This window comes from Genypterus blacodes, unplaced genomic scaffold (genome assembly GCF_046128005.1).
Source record: "Genypterus blacodes isolate CSIRO-AG114 ecotype Tasmania unplaced genomic scaffold, CSIRO-AGI_Gbla_v1 ptg000094l_1, whole genome shotgun sequence".
NCBI classification, from domain to species: Eukaryota; Metazoa; Chordata; class Actinopteri; order Ophidiiformes; family Ophidiidae; genus Genypterus; species Genypterus blacodes.
This window is the reverse complement of record NW_027466898.1, coordinates 1,046,344-1,060,634: the sequence shown is the minus strand read 5'-3', so window position 1 is coordinate 1,060,634 and position 14,291 is coordinate 1,046,344. Positions and strand designations below refer to the sequence as shown.

The 14,291-nt window shown below is 40.9% G+C and overlaps 1 protein-coding gene across 1 annotated transcript in view; it reads left to right on the top strand.

Annotated features, from left to right (window-relative positions):
• Positions 1-14,291, top strand: part of ctnnbl1 (catenin, beta like 1) — a 36,666-nt gene that overhangs the window by 17,971 nt on the left and 4,404 nt on the right. Inside the window, exons 12-15 of the mRNA XM_076159325.1 lie at positions 2,488-2,585; positions 2,965-3,045; positions 11,351-11,488; positions 11,956-12,028. Coding sequence (XP_076015440.1) covers positions 2,488-2,585; positions 2,965-3,045; positions 11,351-11,488; positions 11,956-12,028 — 390 coding nt within the window. The remainder of the gene's footprint in view (positions 1-2,487; positions 2,586-2,964; positions 3,046-11,350; positions 11,489-11,955; positions 12,029-14,291) is intronic.

Sequence of the window (14,291 nt, the reverse complement as noted above, 5' to 3'; positions counted from 1 at the left end):
ACGTATTTGAATTTTGACTAAAATTAACCAGAGAAACCAGGCAAACAGTCAAAGACCATTTCACTATGTACTGTAGAAAAGATGTTCTTGCAGGTAGTAACATCTGGAAGGTCCAACAGCAGATTTCCTCAAGCATAAATTCCTTGAATGACCGAAATGTACTCGGACAAATGGTGGAATAGTCCATGAAGAGTCATCAGATGTACAGTATAAACTGTAAGTGATATGACGCCACTTTTGTTTGGATAATGGGTTGACTGATGGGAATTAGTACTGGTAATTCGTAATAGGTTTTGTGTTAATATATTTAAATATTTCTCTTAATTTATTTTGAGCTAAGCTTATCTAGTACGGAGTTTCCTCCACCATTATATTGGCGAGGCCTTAATATTTTTATAGTTCCTGTGCTCCAGCACCCTTCTAGCAGTTGAGTCTCTCGTTGCAATTAAGCGATTTAAGATCACTCTTTACTTTTCCCTTAATCAGTCAATCGTTACTTCATGACGAGCCAAGCGGCCAGTGACTGTCAAAAGAGGATTAGCTTTACACCAGTCTCTGTTTTCCCTTGATAGACCCAGTGGACCCCCCCTAGGGCAGAGAGGATTTTCTAGGTTTCATGTTACCACGACATGAAGTCAGGGGAGGCAAAAAGCAATGGTTGTGGATGTGGCCTGGATGTCACCAAAAGCTGCTTTGTGTATAAAACATAATCAAATGCATACATTAGTACAGCCACAGCAGTGCTGCACAGCATTTTTATTCAATTCATTGATTTCTAAGCTCACATGTCAAACAAAGCATGTACAAAAAGTATTGATTGAAGCCCATCCTACAGACGAGATGAAAAAGCTGTTTTACTTTGTGTTGTCCTCCATCTTATACTCACAGTCTAACCACGCCTCCACAAATCTCACCAGAGGGGTTGCTGTTTAGTTTTAAATTCTTTGGAGAGACCATTCCACAGCCAGCAATCGATAACTGCCCTGGTAGGGCGTGGAGGTGCCGACATCAATTACCACTAAGGTCAAGTTGATAAAGTAGCATCCTTTCGGAAATGGCAGCTAGCCTCCCTGTCATTGTGTACAGGAGGAAAGGTTGTATACATAGTGACAGTTAAATAACTGGACCCTAGATTCTGAGGCATGTCCTAATGTTTTAAATACTTGTCTTGAAAAGGTACAATTACAGCACTGTTTAAATACATGTTGTCACAGTCATTCAATCACCCAAACATGTATCTGGATTTTTAAGAATTTGTTTTGAATTCAAAACTATTTTAGACACGACCTTGTGCTTTCAGAGTAACAAAGATGGTGTTGCCTTGTTTTATTATTTGTTTCTTCTGATCCATCCATCTTTCCTGTTTTCAACTTAATTGTCATTGCAAATTGAATTTCTCTATTGTATCAGAATCCCGCCTGTGTATCATTGTCGTGTTGTCGCTGCTTCAGCTGAAGTGTGTCAGAACTTTCTTCACTCACTGGAGTGGGATGGGTTTTACACTCATGTAGTTTGAAATCATAATGAGTAATTGCTGTTTATTTCAGCATTTTCATTTGTTAGGGTTTCTTTGTTTTTTGTTTCATAAATTTGCCTCCCAAATTATATCCCAAATTTTATGTATCTTAACAGAGTCAATAAAACTTACGTTTTAGCCTTTAGTTTCACTCGGCCTTGAAGCCTTCTGACTAAAAACGCAGCAGGACGTAGGGAATTGAACAAAGGGAGCTGACTGCAAACATGACCCCTTTTAAAAAGCAGAAATGGGATTGATTCCTGTACGCTTGTTGCTTAGCAACTGCAAAGCCTCGTTGACAGAGAATATTGACCTCTGGTTGATAAAGTCCAATTACAATTTTTTTTGTCCTCCTGTATATCCAGAGATTGCACAGTATCATATTATGGTTCCCTTTTGTACAGTCTGTTGTTCATTCAATTTTATAGAGAAATATTATTCTTAGATTGTCGCTTGCTCGTCCTGCCTGTCAGTAAAAAGCATGGAAAAAGCTGAATGGAACAACGAAGGCATTCAGCAGGAATCTCTCTTTCGTTACTAATTTAGACCATTATCACGCTTTTCCCCCCTTTTCCTTGCTAATTATCCTCAGAGCTGCTACAGAGAAATCAACCTTGGGAAATGAAATTCAGCAACAGTCAAACCTGTTTCAGCATGTCTGTAAATGAAAATCGATTTCTAAATTTCATTAAGATTTGTGTGCTCTTGTTGTGTGCGCTCACTGTAAGAGTATCCATGCTTAGCTGGCTGCATGGTGTAATGGCAAATTATCAAGTGTTAATGGATTTGTGCTATCTGAGGGCTGTGGAGGGGTGGATGTGAATGAGCTATTCTCAGCCACGTTCACCTGGATGAAATCTGAATGTAGGAGGCATTAAATATGTATTTCTGTGCCCTTCTATGAAGACATGCAACTTCTATCTTCTTGCTTATCTCCTGGTCTTCTTAACCACTGTCTTAACTCTCCACAGAACATGTCTGCTCCATCATCGCTTCCATGTTGAGGAATCTCAAGTCCCAACAGAGAAGTAGACTCCTCAACAAGTTCACAGAGAATGACTGTGAGAAGGTTAGTTTTTGTCATCTTCCTGCTCCGTTTTTTAGTATGATGCAATTCAATTCTTTATTATTTACTGTCATTATTGTATAATTTGCCAAACAGGGTTTCATCCGATATACTTTAACTAATATGGATGGACTCTTAAACATTTCCTTTAACATATAACTTTTGGTCTTTTTATATTTCTGTTTTGTTCAGAGAGTCATCTATAACATTGGCATTGTGGAAAAATTGATTGTTGCTGTTAAGTTGATGTTTTATGTGAAGTAACTGAATACATCATTTGTACTTTCTTTTGTTGTCTCCATCTTTCCTTTTTCATTTCTTGTTTTGTCCGTTTCTTACTTGCATGTCTCCTTTGCTGTTGTGCACCTCCATCTCTCTCCAGGTTGATCGACTGATGGAGATGCATTTTAAGTACCTGGATGCTGTTCAACAGGCTGACAAGAGAATCGAAGGAGAAAAACACGTAAGCGTCTCTCTTGTTTCAGCAGAATTGGATTGTTTTGTTACACGTGTTCTTCACAGCACCAAACCAAGGGTGATGTAGTATGATACAGGTTAAAAACAGAATCTTTACCAGCAGGATGTACTGTTTTGTAGGGTCGGCTTACTTTGACTGACCTTGTTATACTGCCACTCCTCCTTTGTCTTTCCCCACTCCTCCTCTTTTATCACCCCTTGACCGTCCTCTCATTTACTATTCTGACTGGCAGCATGTCTGACAGAGAGGTTAGCTCCCTGTGTCTGTATCTGGATAACAGCTTTATGCCTTTACAAGGTGGGGCTTGTACCAGTGTGGCATATTCTCTCACTCTCTTGCTCTCTCTCTCTCTCTGGGAAACTCTTGAAATAGTTTTCTGGCGGGCTTTCCACAACGGACTAAGAAGTTAACACAAACCATTTCAGTTACGCAAAATGTTAATTCCATCACATGAACAGGAAGAAGAGGCACAGTGCCAATAGAACGTGTGCGATATAAGATCAGGACCTTCTATTTCAATTAGATGACTTATCAACTTACTGGGCTTATCTAGCAAAAAAGCAAAGCATCACTCAGATTTTATACAGCTGAAATTGACCATCAGATCGAAACAAGGCTTAAGATTTGTGTGATGGCGTGTTTTGATAATTGCCTCTTTTAATTCAAATGGTTAAGGCAGGTTTTGTACTTATCCTCTCATCCCTTTCATCATCTGTGTGTATCAGTTTATATTCATGCATGCATTGAAAACGTACACATTTCCAGACACATTTAACAGACGGATGTGTGACTTAAATTAACTCCATAGCCTTTAGCAACTACTTCTCCTGAATATATTTCTCATAATTCTGTTTAAGTATCTTGACAAACAACATTTTCATTGCTATAAACTCGTATAGTAACAGATGACCTGCTTGGTCATGTGTATGTTGTTGTGTACCACTGCAAACACAAACCATATAAACCAATCACATATTCATGGCTCAGGTGTTATAGACATAAAGTACAGATACAAACATTTCACATTTAAGTGATCCGCAAATGTGAAAAAACCTTCTTATTTGTTCGACAAGACACATTTCCAGACCACAGGAAAATGTAAAAAAAAAAAAAAAATCCAGTTGATGATAATATGACCGTTTACAGAGGAATGAAAAGCTTGATAGCTCTATGTGAGAGTCCTATTGAGTGTATGTCAGCGTGTTCAGCTTTGGGCTAGACAGACTGATGAAGGGATACAGATAAAAGATAAGTGGCCAGGCAGGGCATAATGGCTTCGACCGAGAGAAAGAAAGCGAGCATCCTGCAGTCAGAAAGGAACGCTGCAAAAAGTAATGGAGTTGATGGAGATTAAGGGCAGAATGGGAAGAAGTACTGTTAAAAAGGAATGGATCGGGAATCGCGGAATTGCACAGAGAAGGCAATAATGAGCACAGGGGACGCATGGCTAGAAACAGATAAGTGTGAGATTCCTATCTAAAGATGACAGGAGATACATTTCTCAGACAGACATTGTGGTGGGATTACCAAGAAAATGCCACACAGTTTGACCCACACCCCCTCATCCCTCTGGCTCCCTCTCATCTTCCTCTTCCTCTGGCGGCCTGAGCATGTGACTTCGCGATAACCCGATGATAATAAGCCGTTTCTGAGTTTGCGGCTTTCTTTGAAGGCGCACTGTGAGATGGCCGCATATGAGCAGAAACATGATTAAACACCCATTTGTGGTACAGCATCAGATCAGATCAGACTGAACACAATGGTTTCTGTTTGGTAAGGGTAGTGTAGTACTAATAACTTTACCCCCCAGCTCACGATTGGAGTCATTTCCATGTTTAGCCCAGCTATGGTGCCATTTTAACCAGGATGATCCTGCTATAAATAATGCCCCGATGATGCTGTAAAACTCTGTGAATCAAACTTTCTAGCAAATGTCACATGTTGTGTTAAATAAGGTGATAAAAATGCCAACCCAGTTCTGTCTTGTGCCTGAGCTGATTCGGCTGCCGTCAGCAGCAGTGTTTTATCTCTCCTTGCCGGGCCGTGTGGTTTCCCCTAGTTAAGCCTGTTTTTAAGGGGCGGTAAGCAAAATGTTTTTCCTCTGCAACATATTATCCACAGATTTCTCAGGAGGATAGAAAAGAAAAAGCTGCTGCTGCTCTTGCTCTGCGTCTCCAGCCCAGTCCCTCTAATAAGCTGCTTATTTTCCTCCTTCCCAGATACCTTCTCACTCTTAAAGCCTCCTTTCCTGTCCTGTTATTTTTCGTCTTTTGGAATCCCATCCTCCATTCTCACCTCTGTTCAGTTAACCTTCTATCCCTCTATCTGTTATTTGTCTCCCTTTTCCTAACTTCCCTAAATGTTCATGTTCACACCAGGCTTTCACTGTGTTCCCTCCTTCCATGTTTGTCTCTTCCCGTCATCTACTTTTTACTCATTCATACCACCTTCCTCCTATTATTGTCAACAACTTCCCCTTTCTCACCCCCTTTATCTTAAACATCTCCTGTTTTAAACTATTTCCTCCTTCTCTCTTTCCTTTCGCCCCCTCTATCACCTATTCATCTTCATTTTTTTGAGATGGAGGGAGTGTCTCCCTTCTTAGTTCACTCTCTCCTCCCTGTCTGAATTCTGCTCTATGTATGGTCCCTCGTTCTCTACTGTCACTCCCTCCATCCCTTCCTCTATAAACTCCTTGCATCCCTTCCTACTTCAGATTTTCCTCCGACCATTTTTTGTGTCACCTCCCTCCCTCTGCTTTTAGTTTGTGGATAGGAGGTGTTGGGGATTGAAGAAGCTGAGCAAAACATGGCTTAGGACGACCTCAATGCAGGAAACCGCCTGAGTGCACTTTCCTAGGATTCAAGAACCGTGTGTGTGCGTGTGTGTGCGTGTGTGTGTGCGTGTGTGTGTGTGTGTGTGTGTGTGTGTGTGTTGTCTGTTTTTTAGTGTTGGTAGCTAGAGTCTACAGCAGAAATGAGCTGGTTTAATGTTGCTGACAGTAGATGTTTTAAAGGAAAGCCTGTGTTTAGTTAAAATTGGTTTTGCACCCGGCTGTGATATATTTAGTCTTCAGTCCTCATAAATGTCTTCCATGAGAAAAGCCCATCTCGTTTCTCCATTCCTCCTCTGTTAATTTTTCTCTCATGCCTCTGTCTACTGCGAACTGAACAATAACAGCAATCTTTCATTGCATGTCACAGTCTTAGTTATAATCTGTGTCAGCATACTCAATACATTCTATGCATGTCTGGTGAATCCTGTAGGCGGGTTAAAAACTTAAAAACAGGCAGAAATGCATCATCATCAGCTTGTCATACACCAGTGCCAGTTTATGAACATGGGTCATAGAATTACTCCCTCAAAACAATGAGATTTTGGTCCTAAATTGCTAAAACTGTCAGAATTTTGTTCCAGGCTGTCTTTGACGACTAAAGATTTAATCACCATTCCCCTGGGATTTTATCTCCGACTACTGAAAATAGAACTGTAGGAGCCTTTATCCATCATCTAGTCAGGTGTATTTGTATTGCTCAATATCACATGCAAAGCAGCCCCTCCATCTTTTCGTGATACCCCAATCACGGAGTTCAATGCAAATTCATTCATTCATTATACCGCATAATTACCAGAAAATGATCCTTTTCCATTTTAGAGCTCAAACTTCCCAAAAAATGCAAGATTTAAGAAATTAGCACAGTAAAGTCACTGCTTTTGAAAGAAAAAATCACACAGACAATCTTGAAATCCTGTGTGGACTGGCAAACTCCCCCAGTGGCTTTCACAAATGCAATGGTTCCCAACCCAACTCAGCCCAAGCTTTCTAGTAACCCTTCCAGACTCTTTGAGGCACTGGGCAAGCCAGAGAGAATGATCAAGAGATGTAAAATGTAGACTTTCTTTGGTCATGGTGTCAGTGTAGTCAACTGCTAAAGCAGAAAAAACATGAACTCTAATCTTTGCAGTTTTGTAGACATGACTGTGGTATTTTCAATGTCCCAAGTATCAGAAAGTATCAGTTATATTCAGTGTCTTCATCCCATCATTCCCCCCGTTCCCTCCAACCATTTTTTGATTCATCCTTTCTTTACTCACTTCTCTGTTGACTCTGACTGCTCTTTCCCAGTTATTATTTCTTCTGACCTCCATGAAAAATGGAGGGATGTGGTGATGATGAGTCGAGCAGGTGTCAGTGCTGACACCTGAGAAATTGATAGGCGCTGACGAGTAATCACTCCTGCAGTTTTGACCAGGTTGATCAGTGAAACTGGATCTTCGTTTTGCGTCTCAGATAGGGTTTCCTAACTATTCCCCTTCTTTATTACAAGCATACAGGCGGGAATATTTGGAAAATGATTTGATATTTCTTTCCTACTCTTGTAATGTTGCAACAGGTAACCAAGGTTATTCCAATATTTCTGTTCAAAACTGAATAATGTGGTGTTCCTGGTGGTAAGAATCTCCTCCCTGCTGGTAACAACACTATTTTGCTTTGCCCCACTTTGTGAGCAAACTCTTAAGTAATGTGAACCCAAAGCACAGGGCTGTTTTTTTGTGGGCCATTATCATAACTTGAAATCAGCATTCTGTCTCATGCTCTCAGAAAGTCCCCGTTCTTTCCTCAAAGTTGACCTCATTATCAGCCGCTGTATCTCTGCTTTTAATGAGGATATCTTACTGCTCTTTCTGGTGGCCTGTTTGCATAAGCTTCATGAAGGGAATAACATTCCGTATACACACAAACACACGCTCACAGGCGCACGCACAGTCGCAGCGGGTTCTTACAAAGTGCTAACAAAGGCATCACTTTAATTTTTCATCTCAGCATCACACCGCAGAAGAAAGCACAAGAATAACAGCCAGTACACACACACACACTTTTTCACATACACCTTAAGGAACACATACACAAAGTTCACATCCATATAAAGGTTCTTGTTCAGAGACATATAGATATACACATTTGCTGTAAAGGTAGACACTTACATGCATGCTATAGACTTAACAAACGCACACAATACAAATGCGCATAAAGCCACAGTTTATGCACACACACATCTTAAGTTATCACATGCAGTAAAGTGACTTGTCTGTACTGTAGCCCGGCTGCCAGGCTCCCCTGAGGTTGCAGTAATTGACTTGTCCAATCCCTCCTTTCAACACGTTATTCTTTTTCCGCCTCTTCCATCCAGCGTTTGCCAGAGGGACCGAGCTGCCACACAAAAGCTATTTGCCACAATGTCAAAACTCGAGAACGGGCAACACTCTTCTCCTGTAATAGATCATGTCATACTGTCTGCATCATTTGTGGTTTTAATATCCCAAATGCGCACTTCCTCTGCTCACTCAAATGAATATTTAATGCACTTGTCATTGTCCAAAGCCGCCCACACCACCTTCAGATATAAAGGTAAATTTGTAACTTTCCAAAACAGCTTACAGCGCTTTATGTAGGAAATGTTTCGCCGAGTTGAGGTGTGAAAGCACATAGAGCCTCTGTTTTTCTCTCAAGCTCTGTGAAAGTGTTTGCCATATTCCCCACACAGGACACATTAATTATTTTAGTAACCCCTCCTCTCTCTATGATGGCTGACTTTTGGCCTCACCTTTGTGTACATGCATTCTGATCAGCTATCAACATTGTCACTTTTCTGGTATGGTCCCCTATCAGGCATTTTTCTGTCACGCAAGTGGCACTAGAATTAGTAAAGTATGCCAGTTCCATTTGTCCCATTTTATTTGGCTATCTAAGCATGTCACACTTTTAACGTTTTGATTTTTCCGCTCCTGCCACCATATATTTCTAACTAATGAGTAGAGAGCAATTTTTTTTTTTTTTGCTTGGAGTTATTTTTGGTGTGAAAACAAAAAAGGGGACGTTTGGAAAAATCTTGGATTCATCCTGTTGTGACACAATTTCACTGAACGTGTGAATGTGTAGAATTTTCTGTTTACTGATGCACGTTGTGTATTTATGCTAATCTTTCCAAAGCAGCCCGCAAGCACAGTGTTTGCGACGAGGAGACACTCCAGTGCTCTGCAGCTGATAGACTGAAAGCTGTAATGGCGGCATATGAATGTAATTGAGTTGTCCAAGGCCTCTTCAGAAAATGCCTCCAGCTCTGCTTTCTGTTGGTGGCCATGAGCTGTAATGAGGATGACAGGAAATATGACAGGACTTGCATCTTGAGGGAAAATGCAAACCCAGAGTGTGTGTGTGTGTGTGTGTGTGTACTTGCTTTTGTTTTGGGGCTAAATTAGAGCACATGTATATTATCTCACATTATTACCCATTAAAGCCGTCATCTGGTGTTTTGGGTCTGTATTGTGAGACTTGTTTAAGTTGTCTTTAAAATTTAAAATGGCCCAAGTTGACAGCAACAAGGCCAAGCTTTAGGACTATTTTACACTCCACTTTGTAAAAAGAATTCTGGGCCAGTGTTTTACCCAGGAGACAAAACGGAGACAAACGGCCTACATCCAGTGACTTTATTAATGGTTCTTGTTTGAATTATCTGCAATGTTGTGCATCTTTAACGGGCTACAGTTGACACTGTACAGTAGGTCTTTGTTCTAGAGTTATATCTGAGTCTTTTCTTCTACTTGGTGAAAGCAGAAGAATGTTTTCCTGTTTTCAGATCAGATTGTCAAAAATGGTCGTTTGTTGTTTAACATCATGACACTGCAACCTGCAGCTCAAATTTATTTGCTGGATTCATCTTGTACTGTAGTCCTCAGGAGCTGCCTTTTAATTGACTCATGTTAATGAGCTGAACTTCATGGCTCTAATTCGGTTTTACAGTATAATTGATGTATTAGGACAAAGCCCTTTGGAAAGTTTACATTTTCCTTCAGAGTACATCACCGGGATCTAAATGTCGTGCATAGTACCCTTTAGCTCCATGCTGAAAGCTATTTGTTTTCATTAGGAACAGTTTGAGAAGTTGCCCTTTCCTTGATTTAATGTGTCACATGGTATGTTGTGACTTTTAAAGTGTAGGGACACCTCATCTTTCAGTGTAACCGATAAATGAGCCCACACAGCATCATGCTAAATATGCTCCTCTACTCTGATAATCTGACGATAGCCTACTTTTATAGAATGTTTTCAGTTGTGATGACATTGCCAAGGCATTTTTGTAGACAGGTTGAACTTTGAGGCAGATCCAGATCAGCGATCAGATACTGTAATTATTCAACTTTCTTCATCATTTACACAAGAGGCATTTATTGACTTTTCCTCAAAAACTAATTCATCATTCCCAATGAAAAATGTGGGCCTTTGTGTTCCATGATGATGATGAACAATGGGTGTAATTAAGCCCAGATCCAGAGGTTGGCCCACAACTGGATTATTGAAATCTATGCTTGGACAGAGGTCACACATGTTGAGTCTCTACATCAACAAATCAGGATTCAAAGATGCAGCTACTACCAATTTGTAGCTGAGACTATGCTGATTCGGGTGTATAAAAACAGTTTTGACAATCATGGACATCCATCTAGAAAATGATCATGAATATGCATGATTGATCTTTTTTTACACATGCGATTTAAAGTAATAATTTACCAGTTATGCAGGCTTTATGTAGACAGAAAAGTCAAATCATACTGTAGGACCGTCGGGCCTTGGCAGATCGGTGAGTGTTCTAGTAAATCATACAGCCAAATTCCACTGTTTTTACTATGGATAACCTTTTTTTTGGCATTTTCACAGCCAATAGAGCAAAAGGTGAATTGTATGCAATGTCTATTAATACAAGAAAAACATACATTAAAATGTTTCTTAAAAATAGACTTGTTTTAGTAGCATGAAGTGAAACAGTTTAAACACTGTCTTGGGTTCTTTGCCACTCCAGCGGCTTACACTTTAGATTCCCCTCTCCCCCTCAGGTCTGCTTCTTAATCTCTAATGATGATTAATGTGGGCTCTGTTCATATTGGCAGCAGTGTGTTATTGGCATACTGACAGGGTTGTTAAGATGGATAACTATACGTGTGTGTGCGCGGGTGTGTGTGTGTGCATGTGTGTGTGAGCGCCAGCAGCCCCCTACCCCCCACCCCCGCTGCTTAGCCGTGAAAACAATTGATTTGTGTGTCTGGTCAATGGAAAAAATAGATCTGTGAAAAAGCTGAAAAACAACACCAAAATTAACCTTTCTGCTTTCCTCTGTGTGTGCTAAATGCTTTTTCTCAATAGTAACTTCCAATTGTGAAAGAACAATTGGAACATTTTAGGCACAGGGTCACAGTAGCTTAACCTTTCTTTCCTTTTCCTCTCCGTGGACAGGATATGGTCCGTCGTGGGGAGATCCTCGATGACGGCATGGAGGACGAGTTCTATCTCCGTCGCCTGGATGCCGGCCTGTTTGTCCTTCAGCTGATCTGCTACATTATGGTGGAGATCAGCAACTCGGGCATATCACAGGTACACACACACACACACACAAGCTTTGGGTTGCCGCAGAAACATTCCCTCCGATTAATTACTTTTCGACATTTGATCAGACAAGCAATTGGAGCAGACGGGAGTCAGATGGTTTTCAGTGTTGCGGTTTTCTCACACTTGTTTACTTGACAGATTTCATACTGCTGCCAACTTGTTCATTCACTTCACCACTGGTCTGAATATCACTACAGACTCCCTCCAGCTCTGCTTTTGTGGTTTCAGAATAGAAAACCACCTCACATCTTCTTATGCACTGTTTAGAAATCACTCAATCTAGTCCTGCTCAGTTCACACATATTCATAAACTACTGGCCTCCCATATTAGTAATGCACAGTAACGGCTTAGAAGTTGAAGTGTTTGATGTGTCTCATGCCTCTCAGATTATATTAAGGCCAGATATTAAAACTGTTTTTCAACCCTTTGCTTTCTGCCTCTCGGCATGTAGCTGCAGCAGAGGGTCCATCAAATTCTAAACCTAAGAGGAGGCTCTGTCAAGGTGGTGCGCCACATCATGAGAGGTGAGTACTTCTATCCCCTTTCTTTACAACCATCTTGATGATATGCTTTTGGACTGATCAGGAACAGGAGGTCACAAATGACAAAATCCTCTCCCCCCGAAGCGTCTCCACAGGATTTCCTTCCAGAATACAGATGTGTGGTTTTCTCATTGATTTTCCCAGACTTTTATGAATGTGAGAATCGGAGCCTACTGTACAGTTAGAGGAAAGAAGAAAAAAGACAAAAGCCTAACCTGAGAGTGAACTGGAAAATGTAATGCTTTTGATTTGGGCAGAGTGGGTTCTCCTTACACTGTAGCGGTTACATCTTCTCCTAAAAAGAATATATTATATTGGTTTTAGAGAGATTTGTTGTCACGCTATTTTAACATCCTGTATGAGAATGCCTTCCTCTCTGGCAAGGCACATTTCAGAAGGAATTATATGTACAGTATAAAGCCAGTCTGCGCGGTTTGCCAGCCGGAGCGGCTTGTGTTGGAATATAATTAGAGTAAATGATGTCATCCTTCCTTTATTGTTTAGAATGGAAAGGAAGAAGGCCCAGGGAGAGTGATGTACCACAATATTAGAAATGCAGTCCTTTTAGCCTTTTCTTTTTGTTTTTCAAATATATTTTGATTCATTCCCTCTTTTCTCCAGCACTGGTGGCACAGTCCTCAGGTAATCGGGTGTCACTGCCCCGCTCCTTATGGCGGATGATTAGATCCGATAAGACTCAAATGATTTCTGAGAGAAAAATAGAGCAGTGCAACGGAGAGTAGAAGTAATAATACGGTTTGTAATAACTGAAGAAAGAATGGGAAAATGAATGAAAATAATTAAATTAGAAAAAAAAGCACTGGTCATAAAGGGGTGGAGTGTTTGTGTATGTGGGACGGCTCAGATATTAATTGTAAACTCATCATATTGTTATTGTCAAAGGAATGGAGACTTCATTCATTAGTTTTTTCCCCCCTTCAAACCAATTTGCTGTCTATGGACGACCTAGCAGATGTGTTCCATTCTTCCAGCGTGACATTCATCCTTCCTGTATCATTGTCCTCTTGTAGACGCTGTTCAAACAGCCTCTGGCTCTTGGCGGCATGTAGCATTGCAGATCGAGCTATCAGTCACACATGACGGTGCCAGAAACGTGGCTAACTATTCTCCACTCTCCTGTGTGTAGAAACATGTGACTGAATTCCTTTTTTCCAGGCGGCATAGTTGTGCGGGTCCTTATCCTTGTACTGTATGTCTCTGCACTTCCCATAATACCTTTTGAATACTAGCTTGATTTTGCCTGATTGTGCACACACAGTGGCCCGTATGTGTCCTTGCAAGCGTTAACGTCCTTTTGAAAAGCAACACATTACCATACCATTAAGAGGTTTATGCAAGTGTGTGTGTTCACAGTTTTTCCTGTGTGATCCTGCCTGCTAATTGTATCTGCGTGTGCCCTTGTATGTGTATGCTTTTAGGCAACACTTTCTCCATATTAATGCGCCTCCTCCATGTTCTTGTCCTCGCATTATCATGACATCATTTATTTATTAGCAGCAGCAGCAGATAATGTTTGTTTCTGCCCTCCCCCCTTTTCCATTAGTCCTCACTGTGGTGCCCTCTCCCACTTTGAGTGCCCCGCCCCGGTCAAAGTGAGACTGCAGGAAAAGGTTAAATATATGCAGAGTGCAGCTCCGGCTCTGCCGTCTTGACCTTAATGGCGGATCCGGCAGATCTGGAGCACAGAATGGCAGAGAGCACGGGAATGAATGACTGTTGATTTCACTCGATGTTACAAGCCGTTAAAGCCTCATATGAGGTCTGCAAGGTGGTGAGGTAATGTCACAGGCTGTTGGACTTGGAATATACATGAGGAATTTTAATTTTCTCTTTCTCGTGTTGTCGAAATGCGTTGTCAGCTTGGACCTTTGGAGGTTTAAACCACGGCACTTCACACAATCCTAGCGTTTTAATCATTTTAACTCTGGGAGACCATATGACATGAATGAAATAGAGGGCTTTTGTGTGACATAAAATGTCCTCCATGGACATATTGCAGTGCAGAGCTCTGGGCTGCAGGATAATAGCTTACTGAGCTGTATCAAAGAAACATGGACATTTTTCATAGCGATTTTGGATCTACCTGAATTTGATTGCTGTCTATGCTGATTTGATCAGACAGATGAGAACATAGATACAGAACTTTCACCCTTTGAAGATTGATAAAGGGCATTTATCAGTCGTTTGGCACCAATCTTAATTTTAAGATTTTAAGATTTTGAGT